At 32.7% G+C, this 16193-nt stretch overlaps 1 protein-coding gene across 11 annotated transcripts in view; it reads left to right on the top strand.

Annotated features, from left to right (window-relative positions):
• Dhc36C (Dynein heavy chain at 36C) overlaps positions 1 to 16193 on the top strand; it is a 155721-nt gene that overhangs the window by 112798 nt on the left and 26730 nt on the right. For 9 of the 11 annotated variants that reach the window (XM_067284092.1, XM_067284094.1, XM_067284091.1 and 6 more), the window contains 3 exons: positions 5205 to 5483; positions 10862 to 11107; positions 12236 to 12502. In XM_067284092.1, the coding sequence (XP_067140193.1) occupies positions 5205 to 5483; positions 10862 to 11107; positions 12236 to 12502 (792 nt within the window). Of the gene's footprint in view, positions 1 to 5204; positions 5484 to 10022; positions 10447 to 10861; positions 11108 to 12235; positions 12503 to 16193 lie in introns of those variants that run through there. The other 2 variants (XM_067284093.1, XM_067284098.1) reach the window with 2 other exon arrangements.

Genomic DNA, 16193 nt, shown 5'->3' with positions numbered 1-16193 from the left:
AATGAAGTAATTACTGCTCTTGATAGCCATTTTAACCCGAAACCTAGTGAAATTGTCGAATCGTTCAAATTTAACCAGAGGTCGCAAAAACCGGGAGAGAGTATCAACGACTATGTCGCGGAACTACGGAAAATTGCAATGAATTGCAACTTCGGCGCCTCACTAGAGCGTATGTTAAGAGATAGGCTAGTGGCAGGTTTAAGGGATAAAGGAATACAACACGTGTTATTGGCGAAAACGGACACTACTTATAAGGCCATTTTGGATGCAGCATTGGCAGCAGAGGCAGCGTCTAACGATGTTAGCCAGCTTGGGTCAGACGGAAACAACACCCAAGTGTATAACTTAAAGGCGGACTACAAGAGAAAGAATCAGCCGGCCATATTACGCTGTTTTCGATGCACCGGAAGTCATAACCCGAATAATTGCCGATTTGCTCAGGTAATCTGTAACTTCTGCAGAAACAAGGGACACATAGAAAAGGCGTGTATCACGAAACAAAAGAGTGGACAAAGAAAATTTGCAAACCAGGGAAGAAACCAAATTGGGGCACCACGGAAAGAGATATCCAGCCAGAGAGCCAAAGTACACCGAATTGAGGAACATAAAAATTTGATGTCTAACCAGGTCGAGGAATATACATCTCTATTCAAAATACAGGGAAGTAAGATACCACCCTTAAAAATCTTACTCAAGATTGAAAATATACCAATCCTGATGGAAATAGATTCAGGGGCTGGGTACACTGTAGTGAGCGAACGGACCTTAAAAGAAATCAAAATCCAGCGAGACAAGTTAGAGCCGGAAGAAGTCAAATTACAGACATGGACTGATCAGAATCTGGAGGTAGTGGGTACTACAATGGTGAGGGTACAATTTAAAGGAAAAATTAGGAATCTGCCATTGTTAGTAATTAAAGGAAATGGACCAGGACTTATTGGAAGAAATTGGTTTGAACCATTAGGAATCAGAATAGAGGGACTTTATCACCAACATGATGCAGACGATCTGATACAAGAATTCCAGCATTTATTCAATAATTCAGAAATGGGTCTATTTAGAGGCGAGGCAGTCAGTTTAGCGATAAATAAAGAAGCTAAGCCTATTTTTATGCGGGCAAGACAGGTTCCTTTTGCATTGAGAACAAAGGTAGAACAAGAGTTGAATCGACTTCATCAGTTAGGAGTTATAGAACCAGTTAGAACTTCTAAGTGGGCCACTCCTGTGGTACCCGTTGCAAAACCAGATGGAAGTGTACGTTTATGTGGAGATTACCGCTGCACTGTAAACAGAGAGGCAATAAAAGTAGATGTATACCCATTGCCGGCCATTAACGATATACTTGCTTCACTATCTGGTGGAAAGGTATTTGCCAAGCTTGATTTCAAGGAAGCGTACTTCCAATTTCCTGTGGACCAGGAGTCGTCTGAGATTCTGACTATCAACACATGCAAGGGGTTATACAGAATGAAAAGGTTACCATTTGGAGTGAGTAGTTGTCCAGCTATTTGCCAGAGAGAGATGGAAAAGATCGTAGGAGGTATTCCAGGGACAATTGTGATGATAGATGATATACTTGTCATGGGACTCAATGAAGAAGCCCTACATCAAAAGTTGAGGAAAATTCTTAACCGGATTTCAGAAGCTGGACTAAAACTAAACGAAAACAAATGCCTATTCAAGACTAACCAACTTAAATTTTTAGGATATTTGATAGATGCTCAGGGCGTTCGGCCCACACCGGAGAAAATTGCGGCGATCCAACAGGTTCCGGAACCGAAAAACAAACAAGAATTACAAGCATTTTTGGGATTTGTAAACTTCTATGATAGATTTTTGAAAGATAAAGCAACCGAAGCTGAACCCTTATATAGACTCCTTGATAAAAACAAACAATGGATCTGGAAAAAAGAACACAGCAAAGCATTCGTGAAAATAAAAAAGATGTTAACACCAGAAACATTATTAATCCATTATAATTTAAATAAACCAGTAGTATTATCCTGTGATGCTTCACCATATGGAGTGGGAGCAGTCCTTTCACACATATTACCAGATGGATCCGAAGCTCCTATATACTTTGCATCGAGGACACTTCACCCAGCAGAAAGAAATTATTCACAATTCGAGAGAGAAGTATTAGCTATAATCTTTGGCATTACAAAATTTCATAATTACCTAGCTGCCCGAAATTTTACTATATATACAGATTGTAAGCCAGTTGTGGGCCTTCTGAACCCTGCTAAACCAATTCCTGATTTAATCTCACCCAGAATGATTCGTTGGTGTTTAAGATTAGCAGCATACTCATATAAGATTGAACATCGTCGGTCAGCAGAGATGACTAATGTCGATGCATTATCTCGTATACCAACTACTGTGGAAGACAAGACTATCCCTGAACCAGGAGAGATATTCCTTATATTTGAACAGCCAGAATTGCCCATCACATCTCAGGAAGTAAGCAGAGAAACAAACAAAGACTCAGTGTTAAAAAGAGTTGAACATGCAATCTTACACGGATGGCCACTGAGTAGTCCAGAAGAACTTATGCCTTTTTCTAGGCGAAAACTAGAACTTTCAATTCACCACGGTTGCATTTTATGGGGACAAAGAGTAGTTATCCCTAGAACCTTGCAACCACAGCTATTACAACTGTTACACTCCACACATGAGGGTATGTCTAGAATGAAAAGAACAGCCAGAAGCTATTTTTGGTGGCCTGAAATGGACTCCCAAATTGAAGAGACTGTATCGATGTGTAGAAAATGCCAAGAACAGAGGTCAAACCCAACCCCAGTTAAGGATACTCATTGGCCATCACCCTCGGGACCCTGGGACCGAGTACACATTGATCATGCAGGACCACACTATGGACATACATATTTTATTCTAGTGGATGCTTATTCGAAGTGGGTGGAGGTAGAAGAAGTACAAACGCAGTCAACCCAGGAAACCGTGAAATTATTGAGGAGAATATTTAGTACACATGGACTACCAAATACAATTGTATCAGACAATCACCAAAGCTTTAAATCCCATGAAATGGAAGAATTTATACGTAAAAATGGGATACAGCACATATTTACCCCTCCATATCATCCCTCTTCCAACGGACAAGTAGAGAGACAAGTGCAAACTATAAAGAGGAGAATTGAAAAATTACATCACAACCAAGAAAAAACTGAAGTGTTGCTCCCCAGACTTTTGTTTAGCTTACGCACAACACCTAGTAGTACTACAGGTAAAACGGCAGCAGAACTGTTGATGGGAAGAAGACTACGTACCATCTATGATCGACTAAATCCACACCTATATAAGGATAGAATAGAGGAAACAAGAATACGAGAATTCCAGATAGGAGACAACATCAATTACAGATGCTATAGAGACGCAAAGAAGTGGAAACCAGGTAAGGTGACAAAGAAGACCGGACCATATACATACATGATAGCTTCACCAGAAGGAACTATAGAAAGGAGACATATTGATCAACTGATAGCTCGAAGAGAACAACCACTCCAGAACAGGCAACATCCAGTTTCTCAGAATAACCAACATCCAGCTCCCCAGAATAATCAACATCAAGACAAAGGACCACCTGTTAGAAAGAGCTCTAGAACACGGACACTACCTGCACATCTCCGAGACTTCGTTTTAGAGGGGGAAGATCTGTTGTAACGGTCGGGTGTAACTTGATCTGAGTGTCAGGTCAGGGGTGAAAATTCCTACATACTTTCGTGGCCGGGGAGCTGAGTTCTTGTGCAGTCGTCACCCCAGTCAGTTGTATCCGAGAGTGAATAAAGTTAATTGTTAATTAACTATGTGTTTTATGTGAAACGGTGTCGAAAACAAACTCGATACAAAAGTCATCTTCATCCCTAATTCTTTGTATAATATTTGATTTTATTTTCAATTAAACATTTAATGAGTTTTTTTGAATGTCAGACTTTTTGTTGTTGAACCATTTATTTGATGAAAAAGGATAGGGCTCTCAATTAATTACATGTATAGTTTAAGGAGAGAGGAGAGTTATAAAAAGTACGTCATGAGGAGGAAGGAAGGAGGGTCAAGGCATTGTCTATGTAGATTTTAATGATATTAGTGGCAAATGAATTTGTCTTACTAGCTATGTGAATAAACTATCAGTTATTTGTAGAACTTTTTGAAGTTATGTCTTCAAAGTCAAAGAGATTCATGAATTATTGTATTATACATGTAATTAAAGATGATAAGTTTTCCAAAACTACATTATTGTACAGAAAGAGGAGGGAGGAGGTCAAAATTGGCTCAATTAATAGACAACTCCTTATATGCATTAGCCAGAACATGTAATTGAACTTTTTGGCCATCTGTTGGCTTTTTTTTTGGTAGTAAGAAAGTACTTGAACTGCTCATTCTCTGTTGGAAATTTTATTATTATAATTTGTATTTATGTTTGGTTTAAATTGAATTATTTAAAATTAATTCTATAAGGTTGGCTTCATTTTCAAACTATATTTTAGAAATATAGCCAACTTTTTGGTTATAATTCTTACATTGTATTTAAAATTGTATTATGGTATTATAATTGCCAATATGGAAAATGTTATTAACACCAAAGAGAACTGTGGAAAGGTTAAAATGCATATTGGCAATTATGGGATGTAGCTATAAAATACTGTGTACACTATGTATGAGTTGTATTGAAAATATTTTCAAAATTACTATAAAGAAATTTAAATAATGTAAATTTGTTTTAGAAACAAATGCTTAAAATTGTTAAATCCTTGTAATGTTGCTTTTTAAAATTGATCGATACACATATACATTCAGAGAGTGAGAAAGAAAAAGAACAAAGAAAGTTACTTTACATAGGTAAATGTGTGCAGTAAAAAGAAAAGTTTAAAATTATCATTTGATTTCATTTTGGTTTTTCATTACTGGTAATGCATATTTATTAATATGAATATGCATTCATATGAGATAAAATGAATGAAAACAAATATTTGATCTTATATAAAATTTTTTATTTTATACTGTAAATTTATTTTTAAAATATTAGATATTCTAATTAATTAAGTTAGGTAAAAGAAATTATATATTATATATTTTTGTTTGATTAATTAAAATATTTACTTTTTTGTATATTTTGTTGATATGTAGAGATTTCTACATATGAATAAACATTACCATATTGCTAACTTTTGAAAAAATATTTTTAGGCAGTTTCAGAACAAACAGAAACACAAATAGAAGAGGCTCGTGTTGGATATCGATCAATTGCTGTTCATTCATCAATACTGTTTTTTACAATAGCAGATTTAGCTAACATTGACCCAATGTACCAATATTCTTTAAAATGGTTTATTGCCCTTTTTGAAAATTCTATTGAGTATTCAGAACATGGAATGACATTAGAAGAGAGAATAAAAAATTTAAAATCTCATTTTACTTACTCTCTTTATTCAAATGTTTGTCATAGTTTATTTGAAAAAGACAAAGTAAGTATACATAATGAGTTTTGTTCGATGATAATAAAAATTTAAAGTTTAATAATTATAATTTACTGAAATTTGTTTGTTTAATTTGTTTTACTAAATTTACTGAATAAATTTTGTGTTATTTAATAATAACATATATATTTAGAAGTACAGTGGTGCCTCGTATAACGTACGCCTCGAATAATGGACGCTGTGAACAACAGACTTTCTGTTTGGCTGTTATGTAACTCGAGCAACGAACTGGCTGCAAACAACGGACTTTCTGGCATAATTGGTGACTGCTCCATGGGTGTGTTCTTTAATAGTGGTCGCTCTGCGTCTCCGCTACTACGGGAGTGCGCTGCTGTTTGTAGGCATTTAGGAACGACGGTGAAAGAAAGAAAGATGGCAGCGCCCGCACTATCGATAGTATCGTAATGGAGGAATCTATAATTCTAAAATATGAGCTTTAAAAGGCAAAAGAAGGGTCCCAATTGTAAAATTTAACCATAAAATGGATTATTTGTTGAAAGAGCATTCAAAATAGCCTAAAAGACAAATTCGTAAAAACACTTACATCACTGCGTGTGCTAACTCTCACTTTCACAATTTCTAAATTCTCATTCATAAAACCATATAATGGACCCAGAAACAAAACTATCTGAGCCATGGAGGACACCATGTTGCTTTCCACTGTAAACTACTGCTACAAGCGGCCGTTTTTGCCGTTTGATGGCGTGCACTCCCATCAGAATTTAGGAACGTGTTCCGCAGGAATTTTTAAACAGATGTCGCTCGCGCAGATTTATGCGGAGGAATAAAAGAACTCATCCCATGTTCATTTTTTAATGATACAGTACGGTTATTTTATGCTTCAGAACGAATTAGATGTTTTAACATGTATTTCTATGGAAAAATGTGTTTCGTATAACGAACGTTTCACTTAACGGACATGCACCTGGAATGGATTAAGTACATTATATGAGGCACCACTGTGTTGATAAGATATGTACATTTTTTCACTCTTCTCTGACTGCACTTAAATACAGGGTGCGGCAGAAAGAACATTCTGATTTGGAACGACAATAAAAAAAATACAAAGCAAGATAGAGAAAAAAATCTTTTATACATGATAAGTACACAGTATGCCATTGTCATCCATTAGGTTTTGAAGAGTACATCGGTTAAATGGCAACCGTCAATGACGATGCAGTTTTGAAGTCTTTTTCTGAAATTTTGCATTGATCTGTGGACCATGTCCAGTGGAATTGCCTTGATTTCTTGCGTAATTGCTGCCTTGAGTTTTTGCAAATTTGTTGGTCAGTGTTGGTACACTTTTGATTTGAGATAGCCCCACAGAAAAAAATCACATGGGTCAAATCTGGCAAATGCAGTGGCCAACCAATATCACCCCGTAAAGAGAAAAGATGACCTGAAAACAAGTTTTTGAGAATTCCAAGTGACCTTCTAGAGGTATGCGACGTGGCACCATCTTGCTGAAACCATACATCTTCCGGATCATGATCATCGAGTAAATCGTTAACTAATGGACAAAGAAAATTTTCAAGCTATTGACAATAGTGCTCTGACATTACTGTCACTGTAACACTGCCCTCTTCAAAGAAATAAGGACTCCACACACCGAAATCACCTAAGGCACACCAAACCGGACTATGGAGTGGTCATTGGTGGAGTTCTCGAGAATTACTGTCAGACCAGTATCTAAAGTTCTGTTTGTTGAACATCCCCGATAAATGATAATGGGCTTTGTCACTAAAGATCAGTACCGCTGTTGGTGGAATGCTCTGCAGAATATCCTGACACAAAGTTTTATGGATTGCATAGTCCCTATCATTCAACTCCTGAACGACCATTATTTTGTACGAATGCATGTGGAGCAAGCTGTGTAAAATTCTGCAGAGACTTTGATCAGACATATTTAATGCAGCTGCGTGTTTGCATGCAGATCGCTTGGGAGCTTCCATACAGCAGTATGGAAGCTCTAGCAACTTCCACATCTTCTGGTCTTGTTACGCTTCTAGGGCGGCCTCTTTCTTTTTAAAGCTGAACCTGTTCGTCTAAAATTTGAAACCCAACGATGAATTGTTGGTGCAGCCGGAACCAGATCATGATGCCCGAGCTGAAAGCGTATTCGGAAGGCCGGTTGCGTCATTATCACAGATTTACCGTTCATAACAAACTCTTCAACAACAAAAGCACAATGCTCTTCGCTGACAGTAACTACAAATGGCATGCACAAACAGATCAAAAGAGACCACGCCTACTGCTGTACCCCTATTATGAGCGAAGCAACGCTTCTGCCAAATCAGAACGTTCTTTCTGCCGCGCCCTGTAATAACCAAACCTCGACACAAACCTTTAAATATCAAACCATTTTTATTCTTCACTTCTTTTAACTAGTCCATTTATCCTGTCATAAAGAACAAGTCAAATTAAGCTTTATACTTTTTTCTTTATGTAATATTTATTACATTTATTAGCATTATTATAAACAAAAAGCAATTATACATATATACATATAAATTTTAATAATTTTCAACTGTACATCATCTTTAACATAATCAAATATATTAAGTTACTGTCATGGGTGTCCAGGGGTGGGCAAATACTCCATTTGCCCTTCCCTGGATACCCATGTGGACCTCTGTGGACTAAGAAAATTCCACAAATTATTCTAAAAGTGATTGCAATATGTTACCTTGTACCCTTGACCATGGACTATGCTGTCTGTCTTAAAAAACTGAATAAAGTGAATAATTAAATAAAAATCTATTGAAGTAATTATTTGTCTTCCAGCTTTGTCTTCTGCTGAAAAATTTTCTGCAGATACTTATAGTTGCTACCATGCAAAAAGTTTCATTGCTTTTCAATTTATAATATTTATTTGTTTACAAGATGATATAATTTACAATATGAATAATAATATTGATGATAATATTTTGCTTGATGATAAAATAGAGAAATTAAAAGAAAAGATAATCATTTTTTTTAATATGCAAACATGACCAAAAATATTCATAATGAGAAATAAATTAATTTTTTAAATTTGACTTAATTTTAGCTAGAACAAAAATATTTAATGATATTGCATAATAGAGAGAGAAACAGTTAGTAGATGTTTGCATTCAACAAGCAAACATTCGACTTTTAATACTTGCGAATTAAATGAATTAAATATTATCAAAAAATTATTTATAAAATTAAATTTTTTTAATCTTAAAACCAGGAAATCAAATTATTGTTAATTATAAGAAATTTATCATAATATAATTATAATATAATAGATAAATTAATTTTAAAATACTGTAATTCCCTTCCTGCAGGCCATGATTATGTGTTAGAAAAACCTTCCAGTTTCAATAGTGTGAATTATAAGCCACTACATTAACTTGCAAAAACTTTTCCACACCATCAAAAAATGGCTCTCTCATCATTTTACTGTTTGTTAGATTAAGAAGTTTTTTTGACATGATAAAACATGACAGGGTATCTTGTTGTTTATATGTTGTAGCCACTTCCTAGAATTTACTAGCAATGAATACGAGGTTACATGAGGGCATATGAGGTGAAGAAGGGTCACTTTTTGAGTGGGTGCTCTAGGGGAAAGTAACTCAAAAGGAGAGAGATGTTGCAGTGTCTGGTGCCTGAGAGACATGTGAGACTATAACTGAGAGCGAGAACTTTGAAATTTCCAGACTAGAATCGTGGTGTTAGAGTCAGTGTTTCAGTTTGACCAGTCAGAATGAGTGACTGGTTTTTTTAATCAACTAGATGAAAAAAATCCTTCTAGAACAAAGGGAGTGGAAGATTGTAAACACCCAATACTGTCTTCTAAGCTCACATATGGTCTCATGGTAACTGAACAATCCAGGTATTCTTTCCTATTCTATCCTATTTGCTATTTTGCTACTTCTTGCCTTCTATTTTCTATTTCCTTTTAGTTGTAAATTAATGTTAAGTATTAGTGTTGAGCAATATTTTTGATCCATATGTATATAAAATCTATTACAGACCTACATCAAATGAAGAATTTTTAAAATTAATTTACTACTTTATTTTAAAAGTTGGCTTAAAATTTACTATATAAAAGTTTTGATATTTACATAAAAATTCACAGTTTAATATCAAATAAAAAAAATTTTTTCTCTGTTGATATTAAATTTCCGTCGGACAATTTACTACTAGGAAAAACTTGGCTGGTTATCATATCATGTGATCTGTATTAAAAATTTGGATAATCTTTATAATGATCAAAATATTTCAAAATAAAAAGTTATCATTTAATATTTATTTAATAAGTATTCATTAATAAGAGGATTTAAGATTCTAGTTTTAAAATTGTTTTTATTAACATATATATACAGAAAAATGAGAGATTATCCATACAAAAAACTTAATTTTAGTATCAGATTTATTTCTTTGTTAATCTCACTTCAAGAATTACATAATTTTTAATTATATTATTCTTAAAAGAAAATCATAAAATTAATTATCATATCTGCCCAGATATATTTGTTGATGGATTTTTCTGAATTCTAGGTCCAAAACTCTATTCTTAACCTATACTCAAGTATGACCTACATGCAGATACTTGGCCTTAATACAGGTGTGAAAAAAAATCTTTGATACACTTAATCATGTTCCAGTATTTTCTTTTTCTTCTTTTTTGCCTAACATAAATTATGGCAGATATTCTATGCAAATAACAGTATAATTAAAGTTGGCATGATATTTTACACTCTGTATTTCACTCTCACAAGATTTCAGGAAATCCTGCATTATGGAATTTCAGGTATTCTACATTTTTTCTTAACAGACAGAGATGGATTGTTAAATGAAGGTTTGGGTTGAACGAAATCCAACCCAATGAAAATATGTATTTGAATGTAGAAGCTTTGATGTGAACATTAAACTTATGTGCATCAAATATGCTGAGAAAAATAATAGTAGTGTGGTTGCTCACATGCTCGTGTCGAGAAAAAAACAAGTGATTGGAGAAAAATGGAGTCCCTATTGAAACAGTTTCATCAGATATGGAAATTGCTCTTTAGGCTTAAATCTGGCTGCTTCGCAGAGGTTGACCAATAGTTGATACATGGTATTTTCTAGGTCAATTTATGCTTTATTGGGAAGAAAATTTTTTCTGGAAAAAAATAAGAAAATTGGGATCAACCTATGTTCAAATCAACTTATATTCAGTCAAATATGGCATTTACTGCATTTGATGTAATAACTCGTAAAACTGATTTTTTAATGAATTTATAAATTTTTATTGTTTACAGAAATTTTTATAAAATATTATTTTATTTTATATTATGTAAAGTTTAATGCCATGCTAAAAGAAAATATTTAGAATCTAATTTTAACATAAATTTCAGTTGCTATTTTCATTTCTTCTTTGCATTAATCTATTGAAATATGATGATAAAATTAATGAGGAAGAATGGAATTTTCTTTTGAGTGGAGGAATTTCTTTAGAAAATGTATATGAGAAACCGGCAGAATGGATTCCTCCTACATCTTGGGATGAAATATGCAATTTAACTACTTTAAAAACATTTGAAAATTTCAGAAAATCATTTTCTTCAGATCTGAAAGAATGGAAGAATATATATGATAGTTTAGTAAGTTTTCAATATAGCTTAACACTTTTTAATATTATTTTTAATTCTTTTTTTTTCAGTATATGTATATACGCTGTGAAATTAGAAGTGTATGCGTGTATGTAATGTATTATAGGGCTATTCAAAATGATTGTATTGGTTATAAAAAGTCATCATGTGTACAAGTGTTGGAATAGAAATACAATTTACATTTTGTTTTGTAAGCCATCTCTCAGAGTTTTTTTTACATCTATTACAAATTTTCAATTTGTGCAACTCTACCGAATTACAGAAGTTGTTCTATATGGTAGTTCAGTTCATCACACCTGCTCCTTTTCTCCCTTACACAGACATCTTGTCTCTTGAAATTGCATATACCAACCATCTACTGATGGAATTGCCAGTTGGCAGATCCTTCCAAAATTTCATGCAGAAATGCGGCTGGACACTGATACTGGACTGAATTTTATGAAACTCCAGGACACAGCTTTCTCACTGCTTTTAGTGGCCATTTTGCAAAACTTTTTGCTACCTTGGGGGCAAACATGTAACTACGTAGATGCAGGAAGTATGAAAATCTTGATGAGTTTTCCTATCTATCGATGCAATGCTGGTATCAATGCTGGTATCAATGCTGTCAGTGACATATGATGCATAAAAACAAAATAATGAAATCCATACAAGCATTTTTAATAGCCCTGTAAATACACATGCACATGCACTTCTACTTTTTATTCAATTTTTTATTTAAGATGAAAGACTAATAAACTTTAATAATTATCAATGAATTATACTCTAAATTAAAAACTAAAAACTAAATTTCAAATTTAGTTTTTAGTTTTTATAAATGATCTAATAAGACAGCTCTATAACTTAATAACTTTATAATCACAAGTGATAAGCTGAGCCAATTTGGAAATTAAATTTTTGAATTAATAATTACAGTAAATTAAAATTATTTATGGATTAAATAAACTGTTTATTTTATTTAATAAGTAAAGTTTTGACCAAATATAACTTATATATTTTATCTATTTTTCATATTTTACTCTATATATGAGTAATTTTATTTTTAAATTTATAACATAAATACAAGATATTAAATTAATTAAAAATATAATATGATTTTTTATATTTTTTCATATTTAGACTCCTGAATATATGAATTATCCCTTTCCATGGACAAATTTAAGTGAGTTTCAAAAACTGCTTATTTTAAGATGTATTCGTCCAGATAGAATTATTCCAAGAGTTAGGAATTTTATTAAAGAACATCTTGGAGAAAGATATATTGAAATTCCACCATTTGATCTTGAAAAAGTTTATTTTCAAAGCAACAATTGTACTCCATTAATATTTATACTTTCTCCAGGAGCAGATCCCACAGCTGCCCTTCTAAAATTTGCTTCTGATCAGGTAATAGAATTAATTGAATAAAACAATATATAATCTCTGAGTATAATATATAAATTATTATAAATTTAAAATATTTTGCATTATTTTCCACTAAAAATTATCCATTAAAACTTCATAAAGTTTTAAATATAAATTTATAGCAAATTTTACAATACTGAATTTTAATATAAAAGAAATTTACCTTTATAAATTGATGTAGAAAGGACTTCATATCTTCATGCTATTACCATGTGTGCTTTTCAGACAAACTCACTTTATACAAAAAATTTTGATTTTTTAATATCTTGTCATGATACTCATCACATTTCATGTTACAGTTTTGTCTTACAATTAACATGACTTTAACTGACTGGACACTTAACCTGGATTTTTTCTTAGACAACATGCATAACATAATAGAAAATATTCTTTATATGGATGCTGTACTTCTAGGCAGATCCAGAATAAACTCTACTATGTTACAAATTCTCTGAAACTATAGTCATTGTTCACTCATTTCAGAAAATATTTGCACTCACCTATCAAATACAAAAATATTTTCTTCATTTCAAACGTCCAACCATCCCACAATTATATCTTTCAAGAGGTTCACTGATCAAATACACGAGTTCCATCTATTCATATCCATATGATCTGATCCTTGTTCATACTGTTATGAATTTCTTTCCATTTAGATACCTCCTTCCTCTGTAATACCTACTTAAATTTTTCAGTGTTTTCTGAGCTAAACTTCCACTTGTTTATACAGTATATTCTAAGCTGATTTCATAGATATTCTCAACTACTTCAAAAATCTTAAGTTCAGTAATTTCACCTGAACCTACTTATGCTTCTAGTAATTTTTTGACATTAGTTCAGAGCCCTAGCTGTGATGAGACTATGAGGTGGTTAAGCCCTTTCAGTTTAGTTAGTAGTGTCCACATGCGGTATGTGTAATAAGGTGTGTTTCAAATTTATACGGACACAAAAAAATTAAAGTGAAACACAAATTTGCTGCATTAAGTGACAAATGTTTTATTAAAAATAATATGGATTTACATGTTTCTACACTGCAAAAGAAGAATTTTAATCAAACATTAACATTTTGTCACTGAAAATAATGTTTATGAAACTCTTATACAAAAAAACTGTTACATATTTATCCGGACAGGCACTCATTTTATGACTTAAACAGAATATTGTTTAGTTTCAAGCATTGAAATATGCAAATTAGCTTACATATCTAATTGTAATACAAATTCTTTATGTTGTTCAACGTTCTAAAATGGGTAGAACAAAGAATTTATCTGATTATGAAAAAGGGAAGATTGATGCCTATAAATCACAAGGCAAGTCAATAAGAGAAATTGCAGCATATATAAATCGTCCAAAATCAACTGTTGGTGATTATTTATCAAAAAGACGTGGCAAGGATGTACCAAAATTCAAGACAGGTCCAAAACCCAAGCTTACTCCTCGAGATTGTAGACAAATCATCAAGGTTTGCTCCACAAAACAAACATCAGTAAGAAAAATAAAAAAAGAATTAGACTTGCCTTGTAGCAGCACAACAGTGTGGAGAGTTTTAAATACATCTCCAATGTTAAAATTCAGAAAAAAAGCCGTAATGCCACCACTTTCATTAAAGCACAAAAGTGACAGACTTGATTGGGCACAAAAACACATGACATGGTCCGAAGAATGGATTGAAGTTTTGTTCAGTGATGAAAAAAAATTCAACTTAGATGGTCCAGACGGTTGGAAGTATTATTGGCACGATTTAAGAACCGAAAAACAAATTTTTTCAAAACGCCAAATGGGTGGGGGATCAATAATGGTGTGGGGTGCGTTTGGATTCAACGGAACCACAGATTTAGCATTTATAACTCAAAGAATGAATTCAAAGAAGTATCAAGGCATGCTTGAAGATCATTTATTGGAAGCTGGACCAAATATTTGTGGACCAAATTGGATCTTTCAACAAGACAATGCCCCTGTGCATGCCTCTAAATCAACAAAAATGTGGTTTAAACGTAAAAATATTAATCTGATGACATGGCCTGCTAGAAGCCCTGACCTGAATCCGATGGAAAATCTTTGGGGGATGATGGTTCGTACAGTTTATGCCAATGGAAAGCAGTTTTCCACAATTCATGATTTGAAGGCAGCAATTTCAGATGCTTGGGATAAACTTAAGATTGAATTCCTTCAGAATCTAATTGAAACAATGCCTAATCGAGTATTTAATGTAATTAAGTTAAATGGTGGTTACATTGGCCATTAAATTGTAAGAAAACTTTGCAATTTGAAACCTGTCCGGATAAATATGTAACAGTTTTTTTGTATAAGAGTTTCATAAACATTATTTTCAGTGACAAAATGTTAATGTTTGATTAAAATTCTTCTTTTGCAGTGTAGAAACATGTAAATCCATATTATTTTTAATAAAACATTTGTCACTTAATGCAGCAAATTTGTGTTTCACTTTAATTTTTTCGTGTCCGTATAAATTTGAAACACACCTTATATGCTTTTGTTTTTGTTGCATAAATTTAGGCTTTACATTTTGTTAAGACTAAATTACATTTTGACTTATATTTTTTTATACTTAAACTGTAGCCAATAGACCTATTGTTGGCTAGAAAAAAGAAAGATTTCAGTCAGAATTCTTTTGGTTTGCTCCTGTAGCCCACAATGATTTATATATGACTATGGAAATGTATCAGTTGTAACAAACAGCTCACTGTTGTGGTCTGCTAATATGTTGGCAGAATGCTCAATTTTAATATTTCATCTACAGAAATAGTAGTTATTGTTTTCAATGAAGCTAATGTGTGTTTAGAATGTAGATATTTGATGTCTTGCAAATGACAATCATAAACAGTTAAGGCCTTCAATTCTGACTGTATATTCATTAAAGTATTTATATGCTTTTACAATAAAATGTTCAATTTTGATTGATAAATAATCAATGATATACTGAAGGCAATTGCAAATAATATGTGTCCTACCCCACAATCAATACAAATAATCTTTCCCTCCAGTTCATTTTCCATAAATTTTGCTACACATTATTTTTATTAATTCTTTTGCAACCATTAAAATTCATGTTGGTATTATCAGCACATAAATCAACAATATTGTTTTGTAATGCAAATTTATGAATTACTTTTTTCAACATAGCACATTATGTGTTGGATGTTTCACCAGGTAAAGAAGTAAAATCTATAATTTTAACTTGAATACCACAGCTGGGCAAAAAACACTACAGAACAATTGGAATGTTTGATGCAACTAAACTTAAGATAATGCTTTTTAGCTTATTCCAATTCATTTTACTTCATTCAGAGATGAAAAACAATGATAAAATATTGGTAATTATTGTATGCACTGAAGAAAATTATGGTTCATAATCTTCTTAATCAAATTCAACAAGTATTCATTTGTTCATAAACTCTGATTGTGATGCACAGTATTATAGTCAACAAGAGCTTCTCGTGATGCAATTTTATTACTTTCACCATCATGTCTCACAATAAAAGCTAATATTGTTAACTGAACTGAACGTTTTCTCAGCATCCTTATGTTTCTGGCTATCTTATTTGATGCACTTCTACTTCCAGAAGCAATGGAAAAATGGATATTACAATGTTGACATGTTACTTTTGTTTTATCATTACCATAATTTATCCACTTTGATGAATTTGAGTTC

Source organism: Centruroides vittatus, unplaced genomic scaffold (genome assembly GCF_030686945.1).
Source record: "Centruroides vittatus isolate TY-2023 unplaced genomic scaffold, ASM3068694v2 scaffold_1152, whole genome shotgun sequence".
Taxonomy (NCBI): Eukaryota; Metazoa; Arthropoda; class Arachnida; order Scorpiones; family Buthidae; genus Centruroides; species Centruroides vittatus.
Note: the sequence above shows the minus strand (reverse complement) of the source record. Positions and strands in the feature narration are given on the sequence as shown.